General features: G+C 46.8%; 1 protein-coding gene across 15 annotated transcripts in view; it reads left to right on the top strand.

Moving 5' to 3' along the window:
* The window catches only part of PPFIBP2 (PPFIA binding protein 2), a gene marked incomplete at its 5' end in the record, with an annotated part of 153001 nt that overhangs the window by 122815 nt on the left and 15844 nt on the right, over positions 1-14342 (top strand). For 6 of the 15 annotated variants that reach the window (XM_080912717.1, XM_080912709.1, XM_080912721.1 and 3 more), the window contains 10 exons: positions 72-133; positions 1150-1225; positions 2639-2742; positions 4587-4654; positions 5357-5414; positions 6184-6225; positions 10442-10580; positions 11507-11557; positions 11924-12065; positions 12620-12748. In XM_080912717.1, coding sequence (XP_080768843.1) covers positions 72-133; positions 1150-1225; positions 2639-2742; positions 4587-4654; positions 5357-5414; positions 6184-6225; positions 10442-10580; positions 11507-11557; positions 11924-12065; positions 12620-12748 — 871 coding nt within the window. The remainder of the gene's footprint in view (positions 1-71; positions 134-1149; positions 1226-2638; positions 2743-4586; positions 4655-5356; positions 5415-6183; positions 6226-10441; positions 10581-11506; positions 11558-11923; positions 12066-12619; positions 12749-14342) is intronic. The other 9 variants (XM_080912719.1, XM_080912723.1, XM_080912713.1 and 6 more) reach the window with 2 other exon arrangements.

The raw sequence follows: 14342 nt of genomic DNA, 5'->3' as shown, positions 1-14342 counted from the left end.
GACCATCAACATATGTGAATAACTGTCAGCATTTGTACAAGTAATTCCTTTTCTACCTCAATTTTTTTTAGACCAAGAAATCCACCGTCTGAAAATGGGGATGGAATCACTGCTGGTTGCCAATGAGGATAAGGTGAGACAGTTGCCATGGCGCCTTGTCCTTTCTCTGCAGGTGCCTCTAACTCTTTGGTGGTCCTTCTGGTCTCTGCTCTACTGGACAGTGCTATGCTGTCAGTAGTGAGATATGTTAAGACAACAGCTTTTTACCACTAGATACTCAAGTTCAGTACTTGTTTATGATGCCTGAGAATTTCACCTAAACTGAATTCCCCAAAGGCGGCTTAGAGCTGTGTCTGTTCATGGTGGTGTGCTGAAAACCCCTGTGCTCGGTCACGGTACAAGTCCTGTCATGGTCACCCACAGCCCCTGTGTGTACAGTTGACCCGGCATGGTAGAACTATCAGAGTGACACTTTTAGCAGCATGCAGTGCTTCTGTTTACCCTGCTACCATAGCGTATCTGATTCCTGCATAATCATAAACTAGCTACATCCTTACACAGAAAAAATACCTAGCTAGTGTAAACAGTGTCTCTGAGAATCACAGCCCCACATTTCCAGCAGAAGAAAAAGATTCAGCAATACTTAGATAACTTTGCACAGGGTCAAGTGACCAGTGTGTAGCAGAGCTAAGATTTCCAACCCATGCATTGCAAGATCTGTGTGACCTAAGGCCTCAGACCACGTACTTGAAAGAATGGATTCTTTCTAGGAACATCCTCTGTTATATAAAGAACTTCAGACTCCGAGGGCATAGATGGAGAGATTAGGATATATCTTCTGTGTGTAGCTCCAGAGGGTGACATAGCATCGAGAGGTACTCTGCATCAAGGCTCCTTCCAGAGAGTATCAGGCAGAGAGGTATGTTTCTGCCAGCATATGGGCCACTTCAGGGGTGTCAGTGAGTGTACCTACACCTTCAGATAGGACCATGAAGGTCATAGGCTGCCTGTGAGGCAGACCACTGGGGCCCAGTGGACCCTTTGGGGTCTTTAGCAGTCTTATATGGGACTTTCTTCACTGTGCTCCAGATAAAGTTGACTAGAGACTGGATGTGGTGTTAATCTTGTTCTGTTCTTCTACCATGGCAGGACCGTCGGATAGAGGAGCTGACAGGACTGTTGAGCAAGTACCTAAGGGTAAAGGAGATTGTGATGGCAACTCAGGGTAAGAGAAGGAGGAACCCCCATTTCCTCTGAAAGATATTCTGTCTATAACGTCAGAAACAGGAACAATTCTGCTGTCGGGGCCTTTGCCCCCTGGTTGGAGATGTAATAGAGAACAGATCTATATGCAGACTCTTGGGTGGTGCAGATCGTGATTTCTGGCAATTTCATCAATATGGTAGTTAGGTCAGAACTTCTAGGGACTGCCCATTTGGATTATTAGCTCATGGTGATCCTTCTCGGTCTTCTTAGGATCCCCCTTCAAGGCAGTGAGAGGACTCAGACTGGGTCAGTCAGAGTCCTCATGGGTCTCAGAGCTTGTCAGCTTCTCACAGGATTTGTAGTTCCCCGTAGATTTGGAAAACATGGAGGACTTCCATGAGTCACCGGGTGGCCAGGTTGCCATAAAAAGTTAATGTTTCATATTTACCACCCAGACCAGTGCAGTTTGCAAGCACCTTATATTCATATGAGCACAGTGGTACTCGTGTGGCTCCTGTACTGGTCCTGGCTCCTGTTGCTGATCCTGCAAGAGCAGTTAGGGTTGTCTGAAGGATACCTGCGTCTGGCTGAGCTACTGACTCTGTTTGGAAACAAACCTTGTCTCTGCGGGGCTAGGAACTGACTGGTTTCTGCCCAAGGCACCTGCCAGGCCCCACATGAGTGTTACAGCCTCTTTTGTCTTATTCTTTGTGATATTGGGCCAAAGCCCTCATGGGACCTGACTGTCTCTGGCCAATAAATAAAAGCTTGGAAGAAGGAAATGACTTACTTTTCTCTTCAGGGATAAACTGTGACCTTAGAGTGACTCTGGCGGCAACCCTTGATTGGATGCCCCAAAGAATTTTTCCCAATCATATTACTAATGTCTCTTTATGTAGTAATTACTTTTCTGTTGCTCTCATCAGAAACATGACAACAAGCAACATAAGAGAGAAAAATAGTTCTTTTGACTCACAGTCTGAAACAAATGTGCCATGGCAGCAGCAATATATAGCAGGGACTCCTTGCATTCGGGTTGGCCAGGAAGTAGAAAGACTGGTCAGAAATTGGCCAAAGTAAACCCTGTGGATCACCTCTCAGCCCAGCAGCCCACTTCATCCAACAAGGCTCCACCTCTGAAAACCCTCACAGGTTCCCAAAAACGGCAATACTAGCTGAGAACCAAACCCATGAGCCTATGACAAACATTTGATACTCAAACCATAACAGTGTACATATGTCTTAGTCTTTCTTGGTTTTGAGACAGGGCAGAGTCAAACCCTCAAGCAGAAGCAATCCTTCTTGGCTTTTGGTAATAAAGAACAAATACCATTAGGGTCCCACAGTATGAGGTTTTGAGCAAGTCTCACTGTATTGGAGCAAATCACACAGTAGTGATTTAATAATCTCCCCAATGCTTTAATATCTCCAGGGCCTTCAGAGAGAACCCTCTCGATCAGTGAAGATGAAGTAGAGGGAAGCTTCCGGAAACGGAACACCACAAACAAAAGCTCAGAGGAAGTACTGAAGCAAGAGGTACTGCGCCCTCTCCCACAATGTAGGGTTCAGTTGCCATTGGAATTTGCCTTGACACAGAGCGGCATCCGGCAGACAGCTATCCATTATACCTCTTAACTGACAAATAATTCAGTTCAGGGGATAGTCCTCAAGCTTTGGCAAGAAGGTTCGGGGAGGAGGTACCTAGGCTCAGGCCACTGGAACTCTGAAGGGCAGGGTTTTTTTCTCTTTAGTTGGCTGTTTATCTTTTCTCTCTGGCATGAAGCACAGAGCAAGAGTGGTGTTTATTATATTTATGAAGGCTTCTCCAGGGTCTGCAGTCAGGACTTACACCCAGTGGACGTCTCCATATTTGATAAATCAGGGAGTCCATCTTGACCACGCAGAGACATGGGCATCTTCCACGGCAGTGCCTCCCTGTCTCACGCACACCTCTGTCAGCCCCCCTAACCTGCACATGAATTCTCTTCTCTTTGCTCTAAAATCTGGAATGTGGTTAAACACAGATGAACAAACACACTCATGGACAAAGGCCTTGAGGGGGTGGGGCTGCAACAAGGTCATATGATTCATGAGATCTGGAAAGATCAAACTAAAAATAATTATTTAATAATTTTGAAGGGCTTAATCTTTTTGATTATTTATTTACATGTCAAATGTCCCCATTCTCAGGCTCCCTCCACAAATCCCCATCTCATCCCCCTTTCCCTTTTGCCTCTAAGAGGGTGTTCCCACACTTACCAACCCACCCACGTCTCTAGCATCTCTCTTCACTGGGGCACCAGCTCTCCACAGGACTGAGGATCTACTCTCCCACTGATGCCAGATGAGGCAGCCCTCTGCTACATATGTAGCGGGAACCATCGATCCACCCATGTGTACTCTTTGGTTGGTGCTTTAGTCTCTGGGAGCTCTGAGAGGTCCAGTTAGTTGATACCGTTGTTCTTCCTATGGGGCTGCAGTCCCCTTCGGCTCCTTCAGTTAAGGACTTAATCTTTAACAAAGGAGCAAATGGCATCCAGTACTACACACCTCATCCCCCGTTATTGACTCAAGGAAAGTCCACTAGGTTCCTGGTAGTTATATCTGCATAGTAATCAGGACTCACACAGTTTGTCTGAGTCATTCTGCAGGTAGATGGCAGATAGATAGTAAAACAGGTCTTAAACCCAAGTCTTCAGACCGGCAAGCTCTGGTTCTTAATACCTGTACTATGAGGCTAGAGATTTTCCTAGAGCAAACCAAAAAGGCCTGGGGCTTGAGGGAAAAGACAGGGATCTATGGTGAGCGCAGCAGTGAAGACAGCTCTGTCCTGTCATTCTTACTGTCTCCAACAGGCAGGTGGCATAGTTCCTCTGTCCCTGTTTATTAATCTGCCTCACGGTGTGGGTGTGCTTAATTCCTAGTATAGGGTTGTCAGGGAATAGGTGGTGTGGATGTTTGCTGAGTGACTGTATCTCTAGGGTCCTCTCGGTGAGTCACAGAATTTAACTCTGGCTCATTTAAGCTAAAATGTAGTGTATAGTTCATGCAAGCGACCCTTCAAATAAGAGAAGATGAGACGAGCTATGAAAAGGACAGAGGCCATGGCATCCTCCCAGCCTTGAGAGTCTGGTGCTAGGCCTGGTCTTATGTCTAAGCTCTTATGTCCCTAAGGGCTTAGGGATGAAGGGTGGTTTGGTCCTGGAGGCTTATATGCCTATTGTCTCTCAGAACTTGATGTATTACTTGGTAAGCATTTCTTGAGAGAACAAAACATTCATATAAGCACACCCACCATGGCTGTAGCCAGGGACAGAAGTGTTCTTAGAGGAGTCATCAAGGGAAAGCTCTCCATGGATGCTCTTCTGTTTGTGAAACAGATACTGCCACGCTGCAGCTCTCCCACCCCAGGACCACCTCCTCTGCCACAGAAATCACTGGAGACCAGGTAGGAGAATTGGACACTCTCTGGGGCTCACAAGGTAGGTGGTGACTGGACAGGTATAGTGTGTATAGCCACAGGGTTATGGGCACAGTGTTAAGCCAACCTCTCCTGGCTACTGAGGAATTTCCTCTCCCATAGGCTGAGAGTCATTGACATTGAAGAAAGACCTAGCCGGGAAACTTGTTGGCTATAATCTCTTCATTTTCTCTGTATCCACTGGTAGCATTGCCCCCTTTCTGTGCATTTGATATCCTCAGAAGAATAGCCCCTGTGAAGACACAGGTCCCCTGTGTTGACTGCTCAGGGTAGGTAGAGCCAGAATGAAGGGTTGGGGGATCCTAGGCCATACTTCAAGCTACAGCTAGTGGGTGTGCTCTCCTCTTCCCAAAGAAGGGGCCTGCAGCTCACCACCCAGATTACTCTTGGATTTATAGGCTAGGTGGCCCAAGCACTTTTTTTTTCACCCTGACTCTGTGGACACTGGGCTTCCTTAGGGAGACCCAGTGGCCATCTCTTCTTAGTACCAGTGTTGGGCCAGGTTTGCCCCAAGGTCTTACCTTATACATGGGTTATGAGGTGATTTCTCTCTAATCTTTACTCCAAGCTGAAGGCAGTCTGTTGGCTAAGCTTCTAACGTGCCCTGTTCATGTATGACATCAAGGAATGCCTTTCATGGTCACTGCGATTTCTTTCTTGTTTATCCAGGGCTCAGAAGAAACTCTCCTGTAGTCTAGAAGACTTGAGACGTGAATCTGGGGAAAAGGTCAGCTCGTCACTCGGCTCTGCCCATCACTGAGTTACTCCTTTAGGCCCAGGACAGTGCTGGGATGGGCCGGTAGATCCACACATGTTTTAGGAAATCCTAGGAGCAGGAACAGCAAGGTCAAAGCCATATGCCACATCAAGCCAAGAAGATCATGAATTGTGGCCTCATCTCCTCAGTGAACCTGGGATCTCTGCAGAGATTCTAAATGAGGGGATGATGTGGGTAAAGGGGGTGATGTCAAGAGTACCGCCTAGGATAATCTAGAAGATTAGAGAGGTAGCTTAAAATAAAATGTCTGGAGAGATCTGAGGGGCCTCTGTGGCCCCTTGTGTGAGGATGAGCTTGAGCATATGACTGGACCCAGGGTTGGAGGGGACAAAATGAAAGGCTTTGAGTTTAGCAATGACTAAGCACAGAGTTGCTCTGATGGAGCCTCTGGCGAGCTGTGCTTCATACTGTCCCCTGATGTTTGCCAGAGTGACATGGTAGAGAGCCACAGAAGTTTGGAATTGACGGGACACAGTGGCCAGCCACGTGCCTCTTGCTCCATTGGTCAGAGTGCTGGAAACTGCCCAGGATATTATTCACTGGCTGGACAGTGGCCTCTTTCTTCCTGTGGGGAGTGATCATCTGATATGAAGGAGTAGGGCAGAATTCTCACATCTCAGTGTGTCAGATGTAGGCAGGAAGGTGGTTCTGAGCTGTTGATTGTGACTAACACAGCTGTTTTTCTCCCCATGTTTGAATCCTTCTTGACACTCCATAGTGTGTCGATGGGAACCAGCTCTCCCCGGTGGGAGAGCCCAAGGTACATTCATTTATGTCCTTATCACCTATCCTTGTTTGTGATGTTTGCTAGAGTATTTTAGCACGGAGTAGCTTTTGTAGCTTTAAAATATGTTAACTGTATGAGTCACAAAGGAATGAGGAAAGGGGAAATGTCATTTTTGTGTGGCCCACATGCACGATGCACTTTCTCTGCTGTTATCCATGGTGCTACCATTTATCATTATAACTCTGCTCTGTAGGCTCAGAGAAACTAATCTCTAACGGAGAAGGCTAGGCTTTAGTTACAGGGTAGACGGTGTGGTCATTTCTACACAGATTGGTGGCAACACTCCTCTCCTGTGCTGAGATGCCACAGTTAAAAAAACACAGGCGTGCATTCAGTGTATCTTCAGTGAATAAATCATGTTATAAAAACTCCACTAGAACTCATTTTCTCCTAGAATTTGCAGTGACAGCTGATTGCAGTCCTAGGCTGGTAAACCAATATTGAGCTCACGGTAACCTGAAGTTTTGTGTAATGAGTGCAACCCCACTCAGCCACCATTGGAAGGGGAATGCACTGTGTTGTGCACTGCTCTTCTGTCTCCTCCGCCTTCCAAAGGCGACATGGGGCTTCACTACATGGGGCCTGAGAAGGCCATTTGCATCTTTATACCATCAGGGCAGAATGGGGGCACTTTTGCTCTTCTAACTCTTTGTGGAAGAAAGACTCCATGAGTATTTTCCTATCAGGGAAAGGCTGCTCCTTGCTTTTATGTTCATGGCAGTCAGTGCTGTGGCTAGCCAGATACTCCCCAGGCCTTGGGGAATGCTAAGAAAATGTCTTCTGCCTGCTCTTCCGTCTGTTGTGTTTTGTGGCCCCCTGGGAAAGCCCTGGGGCTCAGCCTCAGCTTCAGAGAAGCCATCCACACTTGTCTAGATAACATGTAAGTGCCACCTACTCCTTTGGGCCTGCAGCAGGTTCTTCATCTGTGCTTTAAGATAGCATGTTGCTTATCATGGGAGATGAGTGAAACAGGCCTGCTTACAAAGTGCACATTCTAGGTTGTAATGAGTTCTCTCACACCTTTGATCATAATTACAATCTCTTGGCTTAGCTCAACATGGCCACTTCTTCCTAACACACACACACACACACACACACACACACACACACACACACACACACACACACACACATACACACACACACCCTCATTTCAGCACCATTCCACAGGTACAGTAGTTTTTCCACAGCATCTCCTTCCTGTAGTACCTGGGCTTAAACTAGAGTTTTTTATGGCTGAGTGTTTCGTGTGTCGGTCACCCTTGTGTTCCAACTGCTAGCCATTGCCTCCCGAGTTCCCTCAGACTATGTACTCCTGATTTGGTCTCCTGTAGAAAGAGTCAGTCTCTCCCATTCCCAACACTCTAGAATCAAGTCCCTCCAGCCCTCTCTGTAAGTGCTTTCTTCTCAGAGCTGGGCATTGTCTTCCTCTGTGTCCTCCCCTTCACAGCACTCATTTCTCGGTAGATTCCTTAAATTGTGCCCTGGGACAGATGGGCATGATACTCTAGATGCAGTCTGTGGTATGCTTTTCTGTATCTAGGGTCTGTTCCTTTTGATTACTATCCTCCTTGGACCTGGCCTGTTATGTTTCCTATGCTTCTGTTTGTTTGCTGAAAGCTGTTTGCTGGGCTCTGTGCACATTAGTTTTCAGCTAGCCTAGGGGAGGAATTGTTATTCACCTGCTAGAAATGACCAAACAGAGGGGTTGAAAGGTTGCACAGAAAGGGCTTTACCTGAGTCATTTTGGCCAGAAGCTTACCCCTCTCTGACTAGTAGGTCACCCTTTTGTTCCGATTTAGAGCAGCTGGGTGATAGGTTTTGCCCTGCTCTTTGGCTCCCCACAGCTGGGGTTGTTCTTGAGGCTAGGGAACAATTGAGGTCAGATATTCCTGTCTCCTTCCTGTTCTGACTTGACATTCGTGTCTTTGTCCACAGTGAGTTGTTCCCTCAGCTTGTCTTCTTGCCTGAAGCAGAACCCAGAGAGCCTACTCAATTGCTTTCTGTTCCTCATTGGCCTGGGCCTTCACTCATCCTTGGGTTAGGGCATATTCAGTCTTTACTTCTAATCTCTTCAGAGACCTCTCTGGGTGGTCATGGTCAGGGTCTTTCTGTTGTCCTAGCCTTACACTGGGGGATCTTATGTGATCACTCAACAAAAAACCCATACTGAGAGTCCTCCATTTGTATTTCTTATGGAAGATGGAACTCGGTGTCTGGTTCTTTGGTTCTCTAAACTTAAAACAAAACCCAACTATTGTAGTGTTTGCATGAGCACACGTGTCAAAGATCTACTTAAGGTGCTCATTTTTCATCGTGTTCCTCACTGAATCAAGATCTCTGTTGTTTGCCTCTGTAGCTGCACTCCTCACTGCAGGCTGGCTGACCTTACTGTAGTGACCTCATCGTAGGATAGTTGAGCTCACTGCTGGCTAGGTGGCTTTACCATAGGCTAGCTGACCTCACTGCAGCCTAGCTGACTTCATCGTGAACTTGATGGCCTTTCTACAGCTAGTTGGCCTCACCATGGGCTAGGTAACCTCACTGCAGGCTAGCTGACTTCACTGTAGACTAGCTGACCTCACTGCAGACTAGCTGTCCTCACTGCAGACTAGTTGACCTTACTGTTGGCTCACTGACCTCACTGTGGGCTAGATGACTTCCAAGCTTCTGGGTGACTCTTCTGTCTCTTTCTCATCTCATTATAGAAGTGCTGGGATTATAGATGTGTGCCATCACACCTGGCTTTTTAGTGGGTTCCAGGAATTGAACTTGGGTCATTAGGCTTGGGCAGTTAGTACCTTTAGCTGCAGAGCCATCTCTCCAGCCCACAAATCTCTTAACTGTTTTGACTGCTCTTTTCCCATGGTCTGAGTCTGACTGAGTATTAGAATAATCCAAGACGCTTGTTAAAAATACCTGAAGTGGGTTGATTTTCAGAGGGGCTGATTCACAGGGCAGGGAGGAACCCATTAGTTGATGTTTTCACAGAGCACTGGGTGAGTGTGGAGCAACTGCCAGTAGATGAGCTAGCCCTGGGAAGCTGCTGGGCTGCTTCACACGTCTGATCATGTCTGACCTCTCTGCCCTGCAGGTCATCACAAGCTTGAAGATGTCATGATCTTCATCTCTGGACATTCTGACATGTCTACTCACAGACCAGATTCCTTTAACACTCTTTTCTCTCCAGATTTCTCATTTCTAAATTCATATGTGGAGGCTCTTGTCAGTGTGTAGTGAGTGAACTGAATTTCAAATAGCTCCTAGGACTCAGAAGCAAACTGAATTCAGGAATGTTGTACACACTTGATTCTCAGTGAATGAAGCTTCAAAAGGTATCTTGGTCTTGGCAGTCATCCAACCCCATTCTGACTTTCCAGTTTTAAAATTGGTTCTGCCTCTCGTATTACTTTTTTCTGGGTCCAATCAAGTGATTCATGATTGGGTCTCTTGCTGATGTTGTCTTATTTTCTTTTTATGTTCACAGTTGCAATGTGTTCTATGTTTTTATTGGGGGGGGGTGTGGTGTTAATGATCTTTATATACTTCTTAGCAAAATAAAAGAAGTGCTATTCTTCCTCCTTAAAATCACCCGGCTCTATCTTCTTAGCCAGAATTCAGCTACGGTGCTTATTGCATCTAATTGGTGCCTCAAAAGGGATGGTTCTAAGTTCCTATAGACTCTGTAACATGGCTGTGCTTGTGGCTAAGCCCTTGGAGAGATCTTCCTTGGTCTTGTCCGAGTAAGGGTCTTAACAAAAAGCCTTTTGTGACTACAGGAAAACAAATATGGAGAGATCAGAGAAACTTGGACCATAATACTCTTGCTTTTCTCTCCCTTGGGATCAACCAGAATGCTAGCTAGTAAGCTGTAGCTGGTGTTGTTGAAGAGCCTTGGGAGAATTCACAACCTTGAATTCACTGAACCTCTAACTATCATGGGACGAAGAGCACAGGGCTTTTTTTTGGAGAGTCGTTACTGCCATCTCTCGATTTGATCTTGATGCTGTTTCTATCTCACTGTGTGGATAAACCTTTACCTTCCTTCTAGACCAGGAGAAAGGATCTTTGAGTCAACCTAAGAGAAAAGTGACTCTTGAAAAAAGGGTTTATGCACATGAGGATTTTCTAATTGGTTTGAGTTGAAGTCTGAGGGTTAATTTGGCATCTCTCTCTCTCTTTCCAATAGGACAGCTCTTTCCTAGCGGAGCAGAAATACCCCACATTACCTGGGAAGCTCTCAGGAGCCACACCCAATGGAGAAGCTACCAAAGCTTCTGCTGCCTCCCTCCAGCCTGACTCTCCAGGGAGCAGCCAGCCAAAGCTGAGTGAGTATCCAGCACTTGGGTTGGTAGCCTCAGAAGCAGTGTCCTTAACATTCACAGTCATTGTAGCTATAACTGCAGCCCACAATTAAGAATAGTAGGGGTTGTTCCTTGACCAGTTGTATTTCAAAGTGACCCTGCTTTTAAAGATTCCCTTTCTGGATAAACTGCTTCCACAGTTATTATACCTCCATTCTCCCCTCTCTCCATCCTCCTCGAGTCCCTGTCTGTCTACTCCATTTCCCCACCCCCACCCCAGACATCTACATTTACTCTTCATGTTCTGCTCCCTTCTCTGACATCCTGGTCTTCTCTCTTCTGCATCTGCCTTTGATGCAGCCCCTGTTACCACTAAGCTGGTATACACACTCTAAAGTTGAGAATATTTTCCTAGGCAGAAGTGGTCAGATGTTATCCAGGAGGTCCTTCTTTGGTGTTCACAGAGTTCTCCTTACCTGCCCCTAACTCCTCTACCAGGCTATTTCCCTGGGCCATGCTTTATATCTTGAAACTCAACACCATCCTAGGGTCTCATAACTCTAGACAAATCCTTAAGTAACTGTGTTCAGTTATACTCAGACTGCATCCGGTCTTTGTGGTATGAGTCCTGGGACCTGCACCTGAGCTGCCTATGATTTAGAGTGCTCCCCACTCCCATTGCTGATCCTCCTTCTCTGCCTGTGGGTACCTGAGCTTGTGAGAAAGTGGCACCAGGATTCTTTGGCCTGATGCCTCCTCTCACCATGCTTATGTGCCAAGCTTGGTCACCCTTTAACTTGTCCTTTGTGGGATTGTTTTCCTTTCTGTTTGAGTTTTTCTCTTTTGCTAGATGATATTCTTTGTATTTCTTTGCTTCCCCGTTACTGTTGGGCTGGACTTTGGCCTCTCTTGCTTCTCCCTGTGGCTTCTCTGCTTCTGGGTGGCTGAAGATCGCGGCTGGAGTATCAGTGCTCCTGTATTAGGTACTGTGACTGTTCCAGGTGAGGTAGAATGTGAGAATGCCTTTGTTTTCCATTTCTCATGCCCTGCCCACATTCCAGAGTCTCCCTCCGATTAAATAGCAAGCTCCTTATTGGAATGGTCTACAATTACTTGCACCCCAAAGTCTTAGAATTTGAAGGCATTAAATCACCCACATTTGAAACCCTGGCCTCACTAGCTCCTAGTGAGAGTCCTTGGAGGTGTTCTCAAACTCTTTTGGCTCCTTGGTATGGAGCTCAGTCCTAAAGGCAACAGTGGGAAGAGTGTTCTGGACTCCCGCAGTAGGATAGCTCCGATGTAGGGGTGGGGTTCTGAAGGTTCCCCCTCCCATTCATTCACATGCCTTCTTATTCTGTGCACCTTAGGAGACACAGAAGGTGGTTGGGAAGATATCGGCATGGCCAATGAGCTCTCATCTACTTCATCTGGTACTGAGTCAAGCCCCCAGTCTCCCCTGACACCAGATGGCAAACGGAGCCCCAAAGGCATTAAGAAATTCTGGGGAAAGTAAGTTGGTGGTAACAGTTCTAACAATGTGTTTAGACCAGGCAGATGCTGTATGAGTCCCTGCTCCACCCCATATTTGCGTAGCCTCAAAAGTAGAATAGTCATATTCAGAGAGAAGACTGTGAGTTTTTATTTTTCAGGACTCAGAAGGGGTGTGGCAGGCACTCATCAAATATATTGTTTTTCATCCTAGGCATCCCTCTGCCCTCATTCATGCTCCCATGATGAGGCACAGATGAGAGTGTGTTCTTTTTGTGTCTCATAAAATATTTTAAAGACCAAAAGCTAAGTACTTGCTAGTCTACCTGATTAATTCTGAACAGAGGCCAGAAACTAGAGTGTCCTCAAAGGCATCAGCCTTCACTTTGATCCTGTGAGGAGTGGCTCAAGTCCCAGGGTTAGGCTTAGGCTTAGTATTAAATCTAGTCTATTAGAAGCACTGTCCCAGGTCATCTTCCCTGGCTTCAGGATAGGGACTGGGAAGGGTAGTGCCCAGAGCCCTGAGCCTGGCATGTCTAGTCCCTCACAGTCTCTCTGGATTCCTCTCCATGCAGAATCCGAAGAACTCAGTCAGGAAACTTCAACACCGATGCACCTGGTATGGCGGAGTTTCGACGAGGTGGGCTCCGGGCAACTGCGGGGCCAAGACTGTCTAGGACCAGGGACACCAAGGGACAGAAATGGTAAGGATCCATCCAGGCCATCTGTGAAGAGCTTTTCAGACTCCTGGCCAGGGTGCCATGCAAGCAGGGGTTGGATGCCCCATACTCTCAGAGACTAAAAGCAGGAGTATTTCACACAGAAACCGTCTGCTTGACATGTAAGGATATGCCCACACTGACAGGTGCTGAGGTAAAGCATAAGACTCCCTGCAGCCAGGCATGGTTGGGGTAGAAAGGCTATGTTAGTTACTCTTCTAGTTTTTACAGACAAGCAGCAAAACACCAAACCTGATAAAAGCAACTTGAGGAAAAAAAAAAGATTATTCTGGCTGTCAGCCCATCATGATGGGGAAGGAATGGTGGCAGCTTAAGCTGGCTGCTCACATCTTCGGTCGGGAAGTGGGAAGAGGTAAGATAAAAAGCTGGCACCCAGCTCCCTCCCTCCTTTTTATCCAGGGACAGACCCCAGCTGATGGGATGATGGGACAAAGTTAGAGTGCATCTTACTACCTCGATTGACCCAACCTAGAAACTGTCTCAGAGAAGTACTGGAGATTTTAGGTGATGACGGCTCCTGACTGGTTGACAGTATTAACCACCTGATAGGCTGTGAACAGCTCGGTTCCACTGTCACTCCTTTCACACGGGATTGTGAAGCTAGTCAGAGCCGGCTGTAGAATCCCAGAGCTGGGTCGGTATCTCTGTTCAACTACATTCTAACTGGAAGCTTCACGCTGTCACACTGTCCCCTCCGTCCCTCCACTCCCCATTTGCATGGACACGGTGGGGACTGGAGATAAGTATTTTGTTAAAGTTTAATTAGAATTATGTGAGCTCTTCTGCACATCCAATCTAGGCATCAGCCACCTGCCATTCAAGGGTCAACATCCTTGTGTCTTTTTTGGAAAAAGATGATGCTGTCCTTACTTGCTTCTGGGCCAGTGTCATCCTACAGGCTCCACGGAAGGTCTTGGGGTCAGCCTGCAGCTTCCGGTGTCCCTTGTATTTGAACAATAGCAAACTGCACTGAGAGGTGCACTGAAGGTGGTGTGAGTGGCACACACCAGAGCACTGCTTTCACATGACTGTCCACCATGCTCTAATAAAAACACAAACCGCAAGTCCATTTGGAGGTTCCCCCATGGACACTCTCCAATGTCTCTTCTTACCTCCTTTCCTTTCCCTGTTCTGAGAGACTGTCTCCCACAAACCTGCACCATGGATCCTGGCTCATGTGTGGTGAAACCCTTTCCATATCCGAAGCCCCTGTGACATGGCACCTTCAGCCCAATCTCTGGAAAGCCTGATGTGCAGAGCCAGTTTTGGTTGGAATGTGCTAGTTAAAAATTTAACCAAAGTGAAGCGTTCTCTTGTTTGCCCTTATACTCACAATGCAAATACTAGTTCTCAGAAGAAACATGGTTTTCCAGCTGAGAGCAAAGAGCATTTCCTGAAACATGCTGTCACAGACTTGCTGTGCCCTTTTCTTTTCCTTCCTCTGAGGAAGAGATCCTTAGCCTACTGCCATCCCCAGGTTTCAAGGCTTTGTCAGATCCTCCTAGTTTTGAGACAAGACCTTCCCATACTTACCTCAGCACTGTTGGATATCCTCATA

Source organism: Micromys minutus (genome assembly GCF_963924665.1).
Source record: "Micromys minutus genome assembly, chromosome: 2".
Lineage (NCBI taxonomy): Eukaryota > Metazoa > Chordata > Mammalia > Rodentia > Muridae > Micromys > Micromys minutus.
Note: the sequence above shows the minus strand (reverse complement) of the source record. Positions and strands in the feature narration are given on the sequence as shown.